Source organism: Oncorhynchus mykiss, chromosome 17 (assembly GCF_013265735.2).
Source record: "Oncorhynchus mykiss isolate Arlee chromosome 17, USDA_OmykA_1.1, whole genome shotgun sequence".
Taxonomy (NCBI): domain Eukaryota; kingdom Metazoa; phylum Chordata; class Actinopteri; order Salmoniformes; family Salmonidae; genus Oncorhynchus; species Oncorhynchus mykiss.
In genome coordinates, this window is record NC_048581.1 from 60,758,313 (window position 1) to 60,776,355 (window position 18,043).

Here is an 18,043-nt window from a genome sequence, read left to right on the forward strand (position 1 = left end):
CTTTTTGAGCTGCATGTCTCAAGTCTTCACTGTATGTTGGTGTGCAATGTTCCACCTGGCATTTCAGCTTTCTATCAGCTATTCCTATTTGTTATTGTGGATTCAATTGATGTAGCTTTGAATGCTTTTATGTGTGGTATGATTACTAGTTAGCCTATTGCAGATCTGGACAAACGATCCACCAACCAGTATTGTCAACATAGACAGTTAGACTGGTAGACTGTATTGACCTGTGGCATAGTAACAATTAGCGTGCGGAAAGCGTAGTGCACAAGGGACGAAGCAAAACACATTGATATAGGGGAGGCGCATGCAAGCAGATGAGGAAATTTGACATTTGATAGTGCCAATACAATACTGAAATATTCACGGTAACTTGATGCCAGATCAATGAAACACAGTACAATACAATGAGTGACTATTAAACTGTAAGAAAGTTATTTCTACAGTATTTTACTGTAATTACAAGAGATTAGAGTAAGCAGAATGGCTGTAGCCATTTGCATATTACATCATATTGATGAATACTATTTTTTTTTTTAAACCTCTTGAAACTAGGGGGCACAATTTTCATTTTTGGAAAAATAACATTCCCGAAGTAAACAGGCTATTTTGTCAGGACAAGATGCTAGAATATGCATATAATTGACAGCTTAGGATAGAAAACACTCTAAAGTTTCCAAAACTGTAAAAATATTGTCTGTGAGTATAACAGAACTGATATTGCAGGCGGAAGCTTGAGAAAAATCGAATCAGGAAGTGACTCATGTTTTGAAAGCTCTGCGTTCCGATGCATCCCTATTGAGCAGTGAATGAGCTATCAACCAGATTCCTTTTTCTACGTATTCCCCAATGTGTCTACAGCATTTTGACGTAGTTTCATGCCTTTATGTTGAAGAATGAGTGTAAACGACTACATTGTGTAAGTGTCCGGCTGAGGGCTCTCAGAGTAATTCTTGCATAATAGACAGAGGTAGCTATTTTTCCTTCCGGTCTTACTGAAAAAACAGCTTTCCCGGTTGATATATTATCGAATAGATATTTGAAAAAAACCTTGAGGATGGATTATAAACAACGTTTGCCATGTTTCTGTCGATATTATGGAGCTAATTTGGAATATTTTTCGCCGTTGTCGTGACCGCAATTTCCGGTCTAATTCTCAGCCAAACGTGAAGAACTAACTAGTTATTTCGGCTACAAAAATAATATTTTTGGAAAAAATGAACATTTGCTATCTAACTGGTAGTCTCGTGAGTGAAAACATCCGAAGCTCATCAAAGGTAAAAGATTTAATTTGATTGCTTTTCTGATTTTCGTGACCAGGTTGCCTGCTGCTAGCTAGCCATAATGCTATGCTAGGCTATCAATAAACTTACACAAATGCTTGTCTTGCTTTGGCTGTAAAGCATAATTTCAAAATCTGAGATGACAGGGTGATTAACAAAAGGCTAAGCTGTGTTTCAATATATTTCACTTGTGATTTCATGAATATGAATATTTTCTAGTAATATTTTTTGTCTGTTGCGTTATGCTAATTAGTGTCAGTTGATGACAATTCTCCCGGATCCGGGAGAGGGAGTTCCAAGAGTTAATGGCCAAGATAAAGCAAAGCAGTGCGACAAAAAACAACAACACAGAGTTACATATGGGATAAACAAAAGGACAGTCAATAACACAATAGAAAAATATATATACAGTGTGTGCAAATGGAGTAAGGAGGTAAGGCAATAAATAGGCCAATAGCAGCGAAGTAATTACAATTTAGCAAATTAACACTGGAGTGATAGATGTGCAGATGATGATGTGCAAGTAGAAATACTGGAGTGCAAAAGAGCAAAAAAAGTAAATAAAAAAAATATGGGGATGAGGTAGGTAGTTGGATGGGCTATTTATAGATAGCCCATGGGCTATGTACAGATGGGCTATGTACAGCTGCAGCGATCGGTAAGCTGCTCAGAAAGAAAGTTAAACTTCAGCGATTTTTGCAATTTGTTCCAGTCATTGGCAGCAGAGAACTGGGAGGAAAGGTGGCCAAATGAGGTGTTGGCTTTGGGGGTGACCCGTGAGATATACATGCTGGAGCACGTGCTGTGGTGGGTGTTGTTATGGTGACCAGTGAGCTGAGAAAAGGTGGAGCTTTACCTAGCAAAGACTTATAGATGACCTGGAGCCAGTGGGTCTGGTGACGAATGTGTAGCGAGGGCCAGCCGACGAGAGCATACAGGTCGCAGTTGTGGGTGGTATATGGGGCTTTGGTGACAAAACCGATGGCACTGTGATCGACTGCATCCAGTTTGCTGAGTAGAGTGTTGGAGGCTATTTTGTAAATGACATCGCCGAAGTCGAGGATCGGTAGGATAGTCAGTTTTATGAGGGTATGTTTGGCAGTGTGAGTGAAGGGGACTTTGTTGCGAAATAGGAAGCCGATTCTAAATTTAATTTTGGATTGGAGATGCTCACATAGTTAGGGATTAGGTGGGACGCAAATGTCTCAACTGGCCAATTGCCAGGGAAAATGTAGAGCGCCAGATTCAAATAAAATACTATAAAATTCAAACTTTCATTAAATCACACATGTAAGATACTCAATTAAAGCTACACTCGTTGTGAATCCAGCCAACATGTCAGATTTTTTAAATGCTTTTTGGCCTGCACCATCTGCACCAGCAGTAAACAAAGGAGATAGCATATTTCAACCCTGCAGGCGCTACACAAAACGCTGAAATAAAATATAAAACATGCATTACCTTTGACGAGCTTCTTTTGATGACACTCCAATACAGTGGGGCAAAAAAGTATTTAGTCAAAATCAAATCAAATCAAATCGAATTTTATTTGTCACATACACATGGTTAGCAGATGTTAATGCGAGTGTAGCGAAATGCTTGTGCTTCTAGTTCCGACAATGCAGTAATAACAAGTAATCTAACTAACAATTCCAAAACTACTGTCTTGTACACAGTGTAAGGGGATAAAGAATATGTACATAAGGATATATGAATGAGTGATGGTACAGAGCAGCATAGGCAAGATACAGTAGATAGTATCGAGTACAGTATGTACAAATGAGATGAGTATGTAAACAAAGTGGCATAGTATAGTATAAAGTGGCTAGTGATACATGTATTACATAAGGATACCGTCGATGCTATAGAGTACAGTATATACGTATGCATATGAGATGAATAATGTAGGGTAAGTAACATTTATATAAGGTAGCATTGTTTAAAGTGGCTAGTGATATATTTACATCATTTCCCATCAATTCCCATTATTAAAGTGGCTGGAGTTGAGTCAGTGTCAGTGTGTTGGCAGCAGCCACTCAGTGTTAGTGGTGGCTGTTTAACAGTCTGATGGCCTTGAGATAGAAGCTGTTTTTCAGTCTCTCGGTCCCAGCTTTGATGCACCTGTACTGACCTCGCCTTCTGGATGATAGCGGGGTGAACAGGCAGTGGCTCGGGTGGTTGATGTCCTTGATGATCTTTATGGCCTTCCTGTGACATCGGGTGGTGTAGGTGTCCTGGAGGGCAGGTAGTTTGCCCCCGGTGATGCGTTGTGCAGACCTCACTACCCTCTGGAGAGCCTTACGGTTGAGGGCGGTGCAGTTGCCATACCAGGCGGTGATACAGCCCGCCAGGATGCTCTCGATTGTGCATCTGTAGAAGTTTGTGAGTGCTTTTGGTGACAAGCCGAATTTCTTCAGCCTCCTGAGGTTGAAGAGGCACTGCTGCGCCTTCTTCACGATGCTGTCTGTGTGAGTGGACCAATTCAGTTTGTCTGTGATGTGTATGCCGAGGAACTTAAAACTTGCTACCCTCTCCACTACTGTTCCATCGATGTGGATGGGGGGTGTTCCCTCTGCTGTTTCCTGAAGTCCACAATCAGCCACCAATTGTGCAAATTCTCCCACTTAAAAAGATGAGAAAGGCCTGTAATTTTCATCATAGGTACACTTCAACTATGACAGACAAAATGAGAAAAAAAATCCAGAAAATCACATTGTAGGATTTTAAATTAATTTATTTGCAAATTATGGTGGAAAATAAGTATTTGGTCAATAAAAAAAGTGTATCTCAATACTTTGTTATATACCCTTTGGCGATGACAGATGTCAAACATTTTTCTGTAAGTCTTCACAAGGTTTTCACACACTGTTGCTGGTATTTTGGCCCATTCCTCCATGCAGATCTCCTCTAGAGCAGTGATGTTTTGGGGCTGTTGTTGGGCAACATGGATTTTAAACTCTCTCCAAAGATTTTCTATGGGGTTGAGATCTGTAGACTGGCTAGGCCACTCCAGGACCTTGAAATGCTTCTTACGAAGCCACTCCTTCGTTGCCCGGGCGGTGTGTTTGGGATCATTGTCATGATGAAAGACCCAGCCACGCTTCATCTTCAATGCCCTTGCTAATGGAAGGAGGTTTTCATTCAAAATCTCACGATACATGGCCCCATTCATTCTTTCCTTTACACGGATCAGTCGTCCTGGTCCCTTTGCAGAAAAACAGCCCCAAAGCATGATGTTTCCACCCCCATGCTTCACAGTAGGTATGGTGTACAGGGATCCAGAAAATGATGTCATGGTTTTAGAAGCTTCTGATAGGCTAATTGACATAATTTGAGTCAATTGGAGGTGTACATGTGGATGTATTTCAAGACCTACCTTCAAACTCAGTGCCTATTTGCATGACATCATAGCAAAATGAAAGGAAATCAGCCAAGACCGCAGAAAACAACTGTAGACCTCCAAAAGTCTGGTTCATCCTTGGGAGCAATTTCCAAATGTCTGAAGGTACCACGTTCATCTGTACAAACAATAGTACGCAAGTATAAACACCATGGGACCATGCAGCCGTCATACCGCTCGGGAAGGAGACGTGTTCTGTCTCCTAGAGATGAACGTACTTTGGTGCGAAAAGTGCACATCAATCCCAGAACAACAGCAAAGGACCTTGTGAAGATGCTGGAGGAAACAGGTGCAAAAGTATCTATATCCACAGTAAAACGAGTCCTATATTGACATAACCTGAAAGACCGCTCAGCAAGGAAGAAGCCACTGCTCCAAAACCACCATAAAAAAGTCTGACTACGGTTTGCAACTGCACATGGGGACAAAGATCGTACTTTTTGGAGAAATGTCCTCTGGTCTGATGAAACAAACGTAGAACTGTTTGGCCATAATGACCATCGTTATGTTTGGAGGAAAAAGGGTGAGGCTTGCAAGCCGAAGAACACCATCCCAACCGTGAAGGACGGGGGTGGTAGCATCATGTTGTGGGGGTGCTTTGCTGCAGGAGGGTCTGGTGCACTTCACAAAAGGAAGGAACATTTTGAAGAAGGAAAATTACGTGGATATATTGAAGCAACATCGAAAAACATCAGTCAGGAAGTTAACCTTTCTGATCTCCCCATCCCGGATCCGGGTTCGTGAATACAGACTCAAGCTCATTACCATAACGCAACGTTAACTATTCATGAAAATCGCAAATGAAATTAAATAAATATGCCATCTCTCAAGCTTAGCCTTTTGTTAACAACACTGTCATCTCAGATTTTCAAAATATGCTTCTCAACCATTGCAAAACAAGCATTTGTGTAACAGTATTGATGGCTAACGTAGCATTTAGCATTAGCATTCAGCTGGCAACATTTACACAAAAAAACAGAAAAGCATTCAAAAAAATCATTTACCTTTGAAGAACTTCAGATGTTTTCAATGAGGAGACTCTCAGATAGCAAATGTTCAGTTTTTCCTGAAAGATTATTTGTTTAGGACAAATCGCTCCGTTTTCTGCGTCACGTTTAGCTATGAAAAAACCCCTGTATCCAGGATTGTGTAAATCTATCAGCAAGCTCATTAGCATAACACAACGTTAACTATTTATGAAAATCGCAAATGAAATGAAATAAATATGCCATCTCTCAAGCTTAGCCTTTTGTAAACAACACTGTCATCTCAGATTTTCAAAATATGCTTCTCAACCATAGGAAAACAATCATTTGTGTAAAAGTAGCTAGCTAGAGTTAGCATTTCGCGTTAGCATTTAGCGTTAGCATTAGCGTTAGCATCCAGCACGCAACATTAACAAAAACATAAAAGCCTTCAAATAAAATCATTTACCTTTGAAGAACTTCTGATGTTTTCAATGAGGATACTCTCAGTTAGATAGCAGATGCTCAGTTTTTCCAAAAAGATTCCTTGTGTATTAGAAATAGCTCCGTTTTATACATCACATTTGGCTACCAAAAAAAAATCCATAAATTCAGTCCTCAAAACGCAAACTTTTTTCCAAATTAACTCCATAATATCGACTGAAAACATGGCAAACGTTGTTTAGAATCAATCCTCAAGGTGTTTTTCACATATCTCTTCATTGATACATCGTTCTTGGACACATGCTTTCTCTCCTGAATCCCAGGAGAAAATGACTGCACCTGAAGATTACGCACAAATTTAGACAAAGGACACCGGGCGGACCTCTGGAAAATGTAGTCTCTTATGGCCAATCTTCCAATGATATGCCTACAAATACGTCACAATGCTGCTAAGACCTTGGGCGAACGACAGAAAGTGTAGGCTCATTCCTTGCGCAATCACAGCCATATAAGGAGAGAATGGAAAACAGAGCTTCAGAAATTCTGCTAATTCCTGGGTGATGCATCATCTTGGTTTCGCCTGTAGAATGAGTTCTGGGGCACTTACAGACAAAATCTTTGCAGATTCTGAAACTTCAGAGTGTTTTCTTTCCAAAACTGTCAAGAATATGCATAGTCGAGCATCTTTTCGTGACAAAATATCGCGCTTAAAACGGGAACGTTTTTTATCCAAAAATGAAATAGCGCCCCTAGAGCTCTAAGAGGTTAAAGCTTGGTCGCAAATGGGTCTTCCAAATGGACTCCCAAAGTTGTGGCAAAATGGCCCAAGGACAATGCAGTGGCCATCACAAAGCCCTGACCTCAATCCTACAGAAAATTTGTGCGCAGATCTGAAAAAGTGTGTGCAAGCAAGGAGGCCTACAAACCTGACTCAGTTACACCAGCTCTGTCAGAAGGAATGGGTCGAAATTCACCCAACTTATTGTGGGAAGCTTGTGGAAGGCTACTTGAAACGTTTGACCCAATTCTGACCCACTGGGATTGTGATGAAAGAATCATTCAATCATTCTCTCTGCTATTATTCTGACATTTTACATAGAATAAAGTGGTGATCCTAACTGACCTAAAAGGGAATTTTTACTGCGATTAAATGTCAGGATTTGTGAATTTTTTTGTTTAAATGTACTTGGCTAAGGTGTATGCAAACTTCCGACTTCAACTGTACTTTTGTTTCGAAGTAGATTTGTTTAAGACTGATTTAAGCCCACTGCAGTAAAAAGTTCAAATGTGATAATGAGTGATTCTTTCTCCTTCCACAATATTTCTCCACAATGCACCATAATTTACATAATGCTGCAGTAAATATATAGCAATATAGCAGTACTTTATTGTTGAATTGTATTGAAAATGAAATCAGTAATTACTAACAGTGAATATTCAGGGTTCCAGCCCTGAATGCTGATTGGCTGAAAGCCGTGGTATATCAGACCGTATGCCACGTGTATGACAAAACATTTATTTTACTGCTCTAATTCTGTTGGTAACCAGTTTATAATAGCAATTAGACACCTTGCATCGTTCCTAAGAACAGCCCTTAGGCGGTTCTTATATACCACACCCCCTCGTGCCTTATTGCTTAAATATATCACAGCATACCAACTGATAATTAGTGTTTTATATGGCTTTAGGCCTTCTAAACAGACAGTGACTACAAGGCAGACAGATCAAAAGGACATGGCTAGCCACTTAACCATTAAAGGTTTGAGACTTTCTGCTACTCTGATCTGTCCCCTATATATATTTCATTGTTAGGGAACCACTACCACATAAATTGGTACAGCACTCTCACTAACGGGTGCAACAATATAGCCACCTACAAGACATGCCTTAGAATATGCTATTGCGTGAGAAATAATAATACCATGCATTAGTGCTGAGCGATTCGTTTTTTTATGAGGTCAGTTCAGTTTCAGTTCGATTTCAGATCGATTATAAAAAAATTATCACAGTTTTCGATTTTGCCTAAAAATTGTTTTTACAAGAATTGAATGCTGTAACAACACAGAATAGAACAATTAATACAAGTCCCATGATCGTATTGACTGCCCATTACCTCATCACTTATTTACCATCATTTATTCACATTACCTTACTTTAATAAAATATTTCAGTTGTTGTGAATATCACATTTGTTTTATTTGATGACTTTATTGTTTCATTCTAAGTCATCATCTCATCTCTATAGAGCTGCTGCCTACGCTGTCTGACAAAATCACTATTTTGGTAGTTCTTCAATGTAAATAGGGCATTTATGACTGCTGAACACCAACTATCAATCACTTAGATCATGTATTTTCAGGTAAAGGTACCTCACGAAGCAACTGCTCTCTATTCCTCTCGATCGCACATTCTTCGTTTCTTTTTTACATAGCAGTGGTAAAAGAAACACAGATTAGACAATTAGGCACACAATGGATTTTGGTCATTGTAGTTAATTACCAGGTTTTCTGCACTAAATTATGTAGAATATTGGCCTGTTGGAAACTCACTACTGCATCGCACAGTATGGGCTTGATCTGATTTATCTCTAGAGAAACAGTGTAATGTGTGCATTGAGCTCACAGAAAATTCAAATAATTGAACCGACGTTGGTCAATTAGTTGTTTTAAAAACTGAAAATAACTGAAATTTCAGTTAATCGCTCAGCACTACCCACTAGTGTTCAAAAAGGCTTTGGTGCTCCAAAAATGCAGTATGGTACTGTATTCTGAATTACTATAATGATGTGCGCTGAGAATCAGGAAGCAAGTTCAGGAAGTGAGTGTTTTAATAAATAATTTCAAAATTATACAAAATAAGAAACACAACAGCACACAGACATGACACAGGAACAGAAACAATAACGCCTGGGGAAGGAACAAAAGGGAGTGACATATATAGGGAAGATAATCAGGGAGGTGATGGAGTCCAGGTGAGTCTGATGACGCGCAGATGCGCGTAACGATGGTGACAGGTGTGCGCCATAACGAGCAGCCTGGTGACCTAGAGGCCGGAGAGGGAGCACACGTAACAGTACCCCCTCCCTGACGCGCGGCTCCAGTGGCGACCAAAATGACGATCCCAGGAGCGGACCGGTCACCTCTGCTAAGGCGCGGGAAACCTCTCAGTCCAGCTGAGACACGAGAGCATGGCGACCTAGAGCGCCGGAGAGCATACGTGATGGTACCCCCTCCCTGGCGCATTTCGGCTCCAGCCACAGGACGGCAACCAAAGGGACGATCCCGGGGATCAGGAGAGGACCGGTCACCCCTGCTGATGTACGGGAACCTGTCCCTGGCTGGAGCACGGGAACCTGACAGACCAGCTGAGGCAGGGGAGCCTGGCGATCCGGCTGAGGTATGAAAGCCTGACGAGCCGGTGGAAGTAGGGGAGCCTGGCGATCCGGCGAAGGCATGAAAGGCTGATGAGCCGACGGAGGTAGGGGATCCTGGCGATCTGTCTGAGGCATGAGAAGCTGTAGCAGCTCCCGGACCCGACGTCATTCCCACCGAAACAAAAACAAAAAAACACTCCTTGATGCTTCCCTTAGGTGAGGCGTTATTCTATAATGATGTGCGCTGAGAGTTGGGAAGCAAGTTCAGGGAGTGAGTGTTTTGATAAATAAACACAAAAGTACACAAAATAAAAAACACGAATAACACACAGACATGACACAGGAACAAAAACAATAATGCCTGGGGAAGGAACCAAAGGGAGTGACATATATAGGGAAGGTAATCAGGGAAGTGATGGAGTCCAGGTGAGTCTGATGACGCACAGGTGCGCGTAACGGTGGTGACAGGTGTGCGCCATAACGAGCAACCTGGTGACCTAGAGGCCGGAGAGGGAGCACACATGACAATTACAGTAAATTACTGGCAGCAATTTGCCAGTAAGTTACTGTAAAGTTTCAGGACGAGGTTTGTAGAATTACTATAATACAATATATTAACATATTCTGTGCGGTACAGCATTCTCACTCAAGGGTGCAACAAATAAAGTCTCTTACAAAGCTTGCCTTAAATATGTTAATGACACAGACTATCTTTCCCCGCTCACAACATTTTCCCACAATGCACCATTTACAGTATTTTACTGTGCAGTTTACAGTGTTTTAGTGTTTTAATTATAGAAAGGTCATACAGTGTGCTGTAAAACAAATGGATAGTATTTTACTGTGCATTATACGGTAATCTACTGTATCCAGTTATACAGTATCATACTATTGATTAATATACTGTATTTAGTGATAAAATTACAAAAACAGTTAACAGTGTGGGTAAGCCTGTGTGGAGCCTCCAATGGCGTCACAGGCCCTCGCCTCCACACTACCTCCCAATCTGTGTCTGTGGAACACCATGACACCCACTGGCAAGTCCCTGGGCCAGATCCACCCACAGATCACATCGGACTCTGAGACACACCAACACCACCATGCGTCTGGCAGGCTGCAGCAGCACCAACCTTCTCATTGTGACCAGTCCAGTCCAGACTCCCAGACCCAAACTCCCCAGTCTCATACCTCCAGTGGGGTGGAGGCAGCCATGTTCCGGTGCATCTCCATGGTAATGGCGACCTTTAGCAGGGGATTGTGAGGTGTCCTGTGGCCTGCCCATCTCCCTGGAGGCTTCACACACATCAGACGTGACCACCTGGGGGTTCACACGGGGAGGTCAGATACAGTGACCTTTCACACGGCCTGGACGGCCCAGACATGGCCTCTAGTCTGACTCATCAGGATTATACAGGGAGTGCAGGACAGACAGACATAAGAGGAGAGGGCTGAGGAGCCAAAGGCTGCAGAGTAGTAGAACATGCAGCTCGTGTGAACGCTGCCCACACACACTCAATACTCACTTTACCTGCATATCTCTGAATAACATCATTTCAACCAATGACTGGCTGCTACACTTCATCCATCACCATTGTCTGTCTGGCTCAATTTGACAGCCTATTAGGAGCACAGGAAATCATTGTTTATGTGGCCATCACTCGGTGTTTATGAATTAGACACCGCAGTCCGCACCACAATATGAGCCTTTGCAGGAATTACAGTAGCGGTAATTGTGATGACAGTACAGTGTGTTTGCCAAGTGCTGTTCCACAAACCCAAAGTGCTTAAAAATACATGAATGATAAAGGAAGTGCAATACAAGGGAAGATTAGCCTTAATAATGCAGGGCTAGTTTGCTCAGCACACTAAAAGGAAGGCTGAACAAAACACTCAATAAAGCACAGACAGTAGTGTCAGAGTGAAGGGAATGACAGATTCACACTCCCTGGGACCCTATGTAGAGCGGTCCAAGACAAGTTCAATCAGTCCTAATAGACTGGGTCTTGTTCATCAGACAGACACCGACAGGCCCACCGGCTCAGCACTACAACACAGAAAGTGAGAAAGCGCTCCTTCAGCAGCACAAACAAAGCACAAACAGATCAGTTACTAGGCTACCCCCTTCCCCCTCTGAGACTGTGTGTAGTCTAAGTACAGGGTAGAGGTCGTGTGGTTAAAAAAAGTGTTATCCAAAGGCAGGGGGCACCGTCAGGCAGGCAGGTGGGTCTATTCAACCCGCTGATAGATTCCGTGAAGCCACTGTGGGAGAAGCTGGGGCAACCCTAAGAACAGAAACGGGTAATAGCAGCTCTATAAATTAGCACAGGACAAGGGCATGCTCCCTGAGAGGAGACAGAAGATAGTCTTTACCAAAATTATACCTCGTTCATTAAGCCTACGTAGGTTGCATGTTCTTTTCATCCCATACCTCCTCGCAGGCCCTATGAGGTATTTATGTTTGTTTTGGAGGAATACACAGAACAATAGATTGGAGTTAGTAATAGCACATTGCTGTATTCAGTCTATTTTCTAAATTAATTACTTGTAGTGGAGTCTCCAATTCTGCTCTGGTGTTTAGAAAACGTCTGATCAGTGCATGAACGCCGCAGTCGCTGGATCCCCTCTCTCAGCACGAAACTCATCATTAAGGAATAGTTCAAATATTGCTCAAATCATGAGCACCTTTTCAACTATCGGGATTCCCGGCGATGTCATCAGTATCTACAATTAAGCACTGTGACGCACTCACTAAGGCACCCCAGAGAGTGAGCCTTCCCAAGCTTTTTACATACCTTCATGACATACTTTTATCCTGACATATGGGCATATCTCATGCAGAGAGCAAACCCTCCCCCTCTGGGTAGAATGGTCCAATCTATTATTCATCCAGCCCTCCCTGTCTCCCAAGCAGCATAGGATGAAGTCATTCTGCCTATGAAGCAGAGGAGAGGGAAGGAAGCCACCACAGTAACTGGCTGGACCCCAGCATACTGAAGTACCCCCACTGGAGGAAATATCCATGCAGGCTGCACTGATTAAATCTGCTATTTTAATAATGCCTTGGACCCTAATTGAAATCCATTGGTGGTCTGTGGCTGCCCAGAAGGTATAATGCCATGTGTGATGACACGCCTGTTATACTACTGTGGGCTAGCCAGAAGGTAACTACAGTACAATCATTGAGTATGGGGAGGTATCACCTTAGGCTAGAGAAGTTCCTCTGACAGAGCTTGGAGTTGGCTGATGTGTGTATGTGAGCATGTAAATATGGGTGATTGTGTGTAGAGTGTGCAAGTGAATGTCCACAATTATCTATGACATGCACGCACGCACACACTCTCTCTCTCCCAGTCTGGGTGCTACGGAGCATCTCCTCTCACAAGGCAGTGGCTTTATTAAGTCCCAATAAACGTGGGCCCAATTAGTCAGACAGGTCACTCAAGATTGACTTTGAAATTGGACGTCCATCCATGTCCCAAGGAAGTCGGGAGATGCCTTCAAAACCCGCAACTAGGGGCAACGTTGAGCGCTATTAACATCAAATAAGCTTGGATTTTGCTAGGGCAAATTGGTCAAACCGTGAGATCTTGTTGCAATTAGTAGGCCTTTCATCACGTCAGTGTGAGGAGCTCGCCTTGCTTCACCTCACCAGTCAACCGTTACTGATACTATTGTTACTACTACTGAGAGTAATCATGATGTCACTAGTCATCCTGTCAGCCCGTCCTCCTCAACCCAACATCTGCGGCGTGTTTGCATCTGACAGGCCCACTGCTGGAGTTTGAATTACCAGGGAAGAGAGGAGCTCCTCCAAATGAGATCAGCCAAGCATACGGGCAAACAGGTAAACAGATCTGGCATGCGGAACCCATACTCATTAAAGCTACTGTGTTAACATCTCACTAAACATGGAGCACCGTAATTGCATGCCAGTACTTTAAATAAAGAGAGAAAATTATATGATCATCAATCATTGTGTCCCTTTCTCTATTCTATGGAGTGAAACGACAGCTATCTGGACTGTAACATATATTTATAGAACAGTCAGTGCATCAGTATTTACCAAGCATGGATTGTTCAAAACCTGAGACTGGGAGATACTAAATAAACCAGGAGCAATTCAGAATAAAAAAAAAACGTATCACCTTTAGAAAGTATCTTTAGCAAAAATCTAGAAAACTCTCAGTACCCATATCAGCAACCATAGTTAAGATCCAAGTTCGAGCCTATAGAATAGAGCAACATAAACAAATATCGTTAGAGTGTAGAGTCAGTGCTGTACCTGTATGGAGACGTCGCTGTAGGAGCCTCCTATCACCCCAGAGATGGCCAGAGGGACGTCGTCATGGATGGCGTAGGAGCCATCAGGGCAGGTGTACTCGCTATCATCCACCTTGGTGAGGGAGGCACGGACAAACTCCAGGGACTGCTCCAGGGCGTAGGTATCCTTAGAGCAGGTGTCCAGGATGTGGGCTCCCAGCCGTATCCCCGGCAATAGGCGCTCGTCCTTGTTGATCTCGTCCAGGGCTAACAACATGGCCTCCAATCTCTGGATCCCTCTCTGAGCGTTGATTTTCCCACAGTCCTCGGCACCCTCGCCCTTCTGGTGCACAGGGAACAGCCCTCCTATGATCAGGTCCCCGTCCACTGTGATCTCCCTCTTGGTGTCCGTATTGAAGCCTGACATGGGGAGACCCAGTGGGGCTTGGGCCAGGAGGGACACACACACACACAACAGGCTGAGGTGGGAGAGGTGGAGGTGGAGGGGTCGGGGCAGGGTGTACAGCCCCAACCCAGTAGACCTCCCTGGTGACATGGCCCTGGGCCCTGGGTGAGTCTGATCACTGCTGCCGGGTGTTTCTCTTCCTCTGGTTCTCTCTGTTCTCTCTGGAGCTGGGGAGGGTACAGTAGGCTAGCAAGGAACAGAGCAGCGTGGCACGGCGGCACCAGATCTCAAAGAGCCAGTGTTTTTGTCCTGGCTGAGGCCATCTCCTGCATCAGGTTCTGGAGAGTACAGCCTGTGGATCAAACAGAGGGGGAGTCAGTCAATGCTACAATACAACAAGACCTTTGTTTCACACACATACATTCCAAGAAAATCAAGGTGCCTGGGACACATTCTCATTTCCATATACATCATCTTTACGAGACAGTAAAATGTGTGTTGTATGATTCCAATCCCAGTAAAATTAGTGTTGTAAGATTCCAGTAAAATTTGTGTTGTATGATTGCAGTGAAATTAGTGTTGTATGATTCCAGTGAAATTAGTGTTGTATGATTCCAGTAAAATTAGTGTTGTAAGATTCCAATAAAATTTGTGTTGTATGATTGCAGTGAAATTAGTGTTGTATGATTCCAGTAAAATTAGTGTTGTATGATTCCAGTAAAATGAGTGTTGTATGATTGCAGTAAAATTAGTGTTGTATGATTCCAGTAAAATTAGTGTTGTATGATTCCAGTAAAATTAGTGTTGTATGATTGCAGTAAAATTAGTGTTGTATGATTCCAGTAAAATTAGTGTTGTATGATTCCAGTAAAATTAGTGTTGTATGATTCCAGTAAAATTAGTGTTGTATGATTGCAGTGAAATTAGTGTTGTATGATTCCAGTGAAATTAATGTTGTATGATTCCAGTAAAATTTGTGTTGTATGATTCCAGTAAAATTAGTGTTGTATGATTCCAGTGAAATTTGTGTTGTATGATTCCAGTAAAAGTAGTGTTGTATGATTCCAGTAAAATTAGTGTTATATGATTCCAGTGAAATTTGTGTTGTATGATTCCAGTGAAATTTGTGTTGTATGATTCCAGTAAAATTAGTGTTGTATGATTCCAGTGAAATTTGTGTTGTATGATTCCAGTGAAATTAGTGTTGTATGATTCCAGTAAAATGTGTGTTGCATGATTCCAGTGAAATGTGTGCCATGTGATTCCAGTGAAACTAGTGTTGTATGATTCCAGTAAAATTAGTGTTGTATGATTCCAGTGAAATTTGTGTTGTATGATTCCAGTGAAATTAGTGTTGTATGATTCCAGTAAAATGTGTGTTGTATGATTCCAGTGAAATGTGTGCCATGTGATTCCAGTGAAATGTAATGTTGTATGATTGCAGTGAAATTTGTGTTGTATGATTCCAGTGAAATTTGTGTTGAATGATTGCAGTGAAATTAGTGTTGTATGATTCCAGTGAAATTATTATCTTATGATTCCAGCTAAATTTGTGTTGATAATAACTGCTGCATGATGCAGAGATAGTCACTGGATAATGACACATTGACATTAAAGTGATAATAGAACATTTCTAATAGTTACACATGTACAATACTACATAGGCTAATGTATATTAACTTACTACTTCCATTCTCTTGTGACATGCAACTATATTCATAATGCAGCATGCTGGCCCTTTTCCCATTCTACATATTTAATATTCAACAACATATCTTTTTTTAAATAACTAGGGGTCTGTCAAGTCATATAGCAAGATAATGTGACATAATCATCGGTTTCAAAGCCAGAAGGCGACTATACAAATAGGAAATACCACTAAACATGCTGATGTAGGACGCGACAGAAGTCCCTGGTTTTACATATAGTACCCTATATTAGGAAGAAATGTTGTTCTAGTTTCTTTGCACAGGTGTATAACATGCATATATAGGGTGTGTGATGTGAGAGTGAGTGAGAACAGTGGAGGACGCTGGCTGGATTCTCCAGAGTGTTTTCTCATGTCTGAGTTCTTAAGCAGCTCGCTAGCGACCGACCGCATCACTCCCCCATGGTGAATGGCTTCCTCTGGAATAGAATGTGTTTGTCTTCAACTGTGCCTGAGGGGCCATGTGACTGTTCTGGTGCGAAACTCTCTCCATCTCTCCATTTCTAATCTTCCTCGCTTTCTCTCTCTCTTTCCCTCTCTCCATCTAGTTTCCTGTTTGACCGCATGCCTCTCATTGCAGGGAAACGAGTCCACAGCTGTTTGTTGCACACGCAGGCAAGCACGCACACACACACACACACACACACACACACACACACACACACACACACACACACACACACACACACACACACACACACACAGATGCACGCACAAACGCAAATTGTATAAAAAGGTATCCCTTGGGGAACACTGTCAAAGCAAATGATGCAAATGAGACAGATTTATCAAACACAAACACATACATTGTCATACACACACTCACAAAGAGCTGTTGAAATGTCCCTGCAGCAGTAGCTGAAGACTTATTTTCCCCTGATGGATTGAATCTAAACACTGTTTCTACTGCATAAGATTATTCCTACTTCCTGCAGACAATTTTGCATAAATATCATGATATTTACATTGAGAAAGTACTGTAGTGGCAAATTTATAACAACCACAATGACAGTGTTATTACAGTTTCAGTTCTTTCTATTTTTGTCCAACTGAAACCAATGAAAACCAAGACTGCATTCAAATAAATGTAACCAATAGTTGCACAGAGAGGCTGGACTGAGGGCTTGTAGGCCTGTTGTAAGGCAGGTCCTCACCAGACATCACCGGCAACGTCGCCTATTGGCACAAACCCACCGTCGCTGGACCAGACAGGACTGGCAAAAAGTGCTCTTCATGTTCATACAAATATTTACATTTGTTAAGTTCGCTGAAAATAAACGCAGTTGACAGTGAGAGGACGTTTATTTTTCGCTTTGTTCATATCCCTACTAATTACTAACGTTTCCCCAATTCAACTCAAAGGTGAACTGGTTGACCATGCTGATCCAAATTCTTATGTCCACTGTCCCTCCCCTCTGGTCAGTAGGGAGGCAGAGCCAGACCCTGGTTGCATCCCAAATGGCTATTCCATACATAGTGCACTACTTTTGACCAGAGCCCTATGGACCCAGGTCAAAAGTAGTGCACTAGGGAATAGCCTTCCATTTGGGAGGCAACCCCTGTAGAGCAGCAAGGCCCTGGGTGTGGAGCTGTGTGAGGACCCGGACCCAGAGTGGTTCCAGTAGAGATGGATGGATGGGGCCAGAGGAGGGGCAGCAGCCAGCATCATGTCACTCTTCTCCTCCATCCTCCCCTGGGTTTCATTAGCCACACTACAGAGGAGGGAAGGGAGCAGTTTATTGGAGCAGGATATTGAGCCAGTATCATCTGCATGAGCCACTGCCACAAGCTGCCTCTGCCAGTCAAATCCGCTCACTGAGAAAGCTGGAGATTATGAAAATGAGTCATAAAAAAGTCAGTCTGGCTTTGTACACATTCCATTTGGATTTCTCAAAGTGTTTCCTTGTTTTGAGGGTCTGGGAGAACGCTATTGAATTGAAGTACTCTTTCATGTTATCCATCACTATGGCCATCGACCATCTCATGTTGCATACGGCTCTATATGGCAGGATATTTACTATCTAAATTAAGTAGAGTACCATTTTCTGAAATCCAAAAATCTAAAAGTGCAGTTTTTCAGTCATTGCTGTAGATTTTCTCTGCTCGCCTGTGTTTGCGTGCGAAAGTGTGTCTGTGTGTGTGTGTGTGTGTGTGTGTGTGTGTGTGTGCGTGTGCGTGTGCGTGTGCATGTGCGTGTGTGT

The 18,043-nt window shown here is 42.5% G+C and overlaps 1 protein-coding gene across 2 annotated transcripts in view; it reads right to left on the reverse strand.

Annotated features, from left to right (window-relative positions):
- The window catches only part of LOC110494268 (metabotropic glutamate receptor 2), a 75,902-nt gene that overhangs the window by 51,185 nt on the left and 6,674 nt on the right, over nt 1-18,043 (reverse strand). For both annotated transcript variants that reach the window (XM_036950357.1, XM_021569208.2), the window contains exon 2: nt 13,751-14,486. In XM_036950357.1, coding sequence (XP_036806252.1) covers nt 13,751-14,284 — 534 coding nt within the window. In that variant the 5' untranslated portion in view covers nt 14,285-14,486. The remainder of the gene's footprint in view (nt 1-13,750; nt 14,487-18,043) is intronic.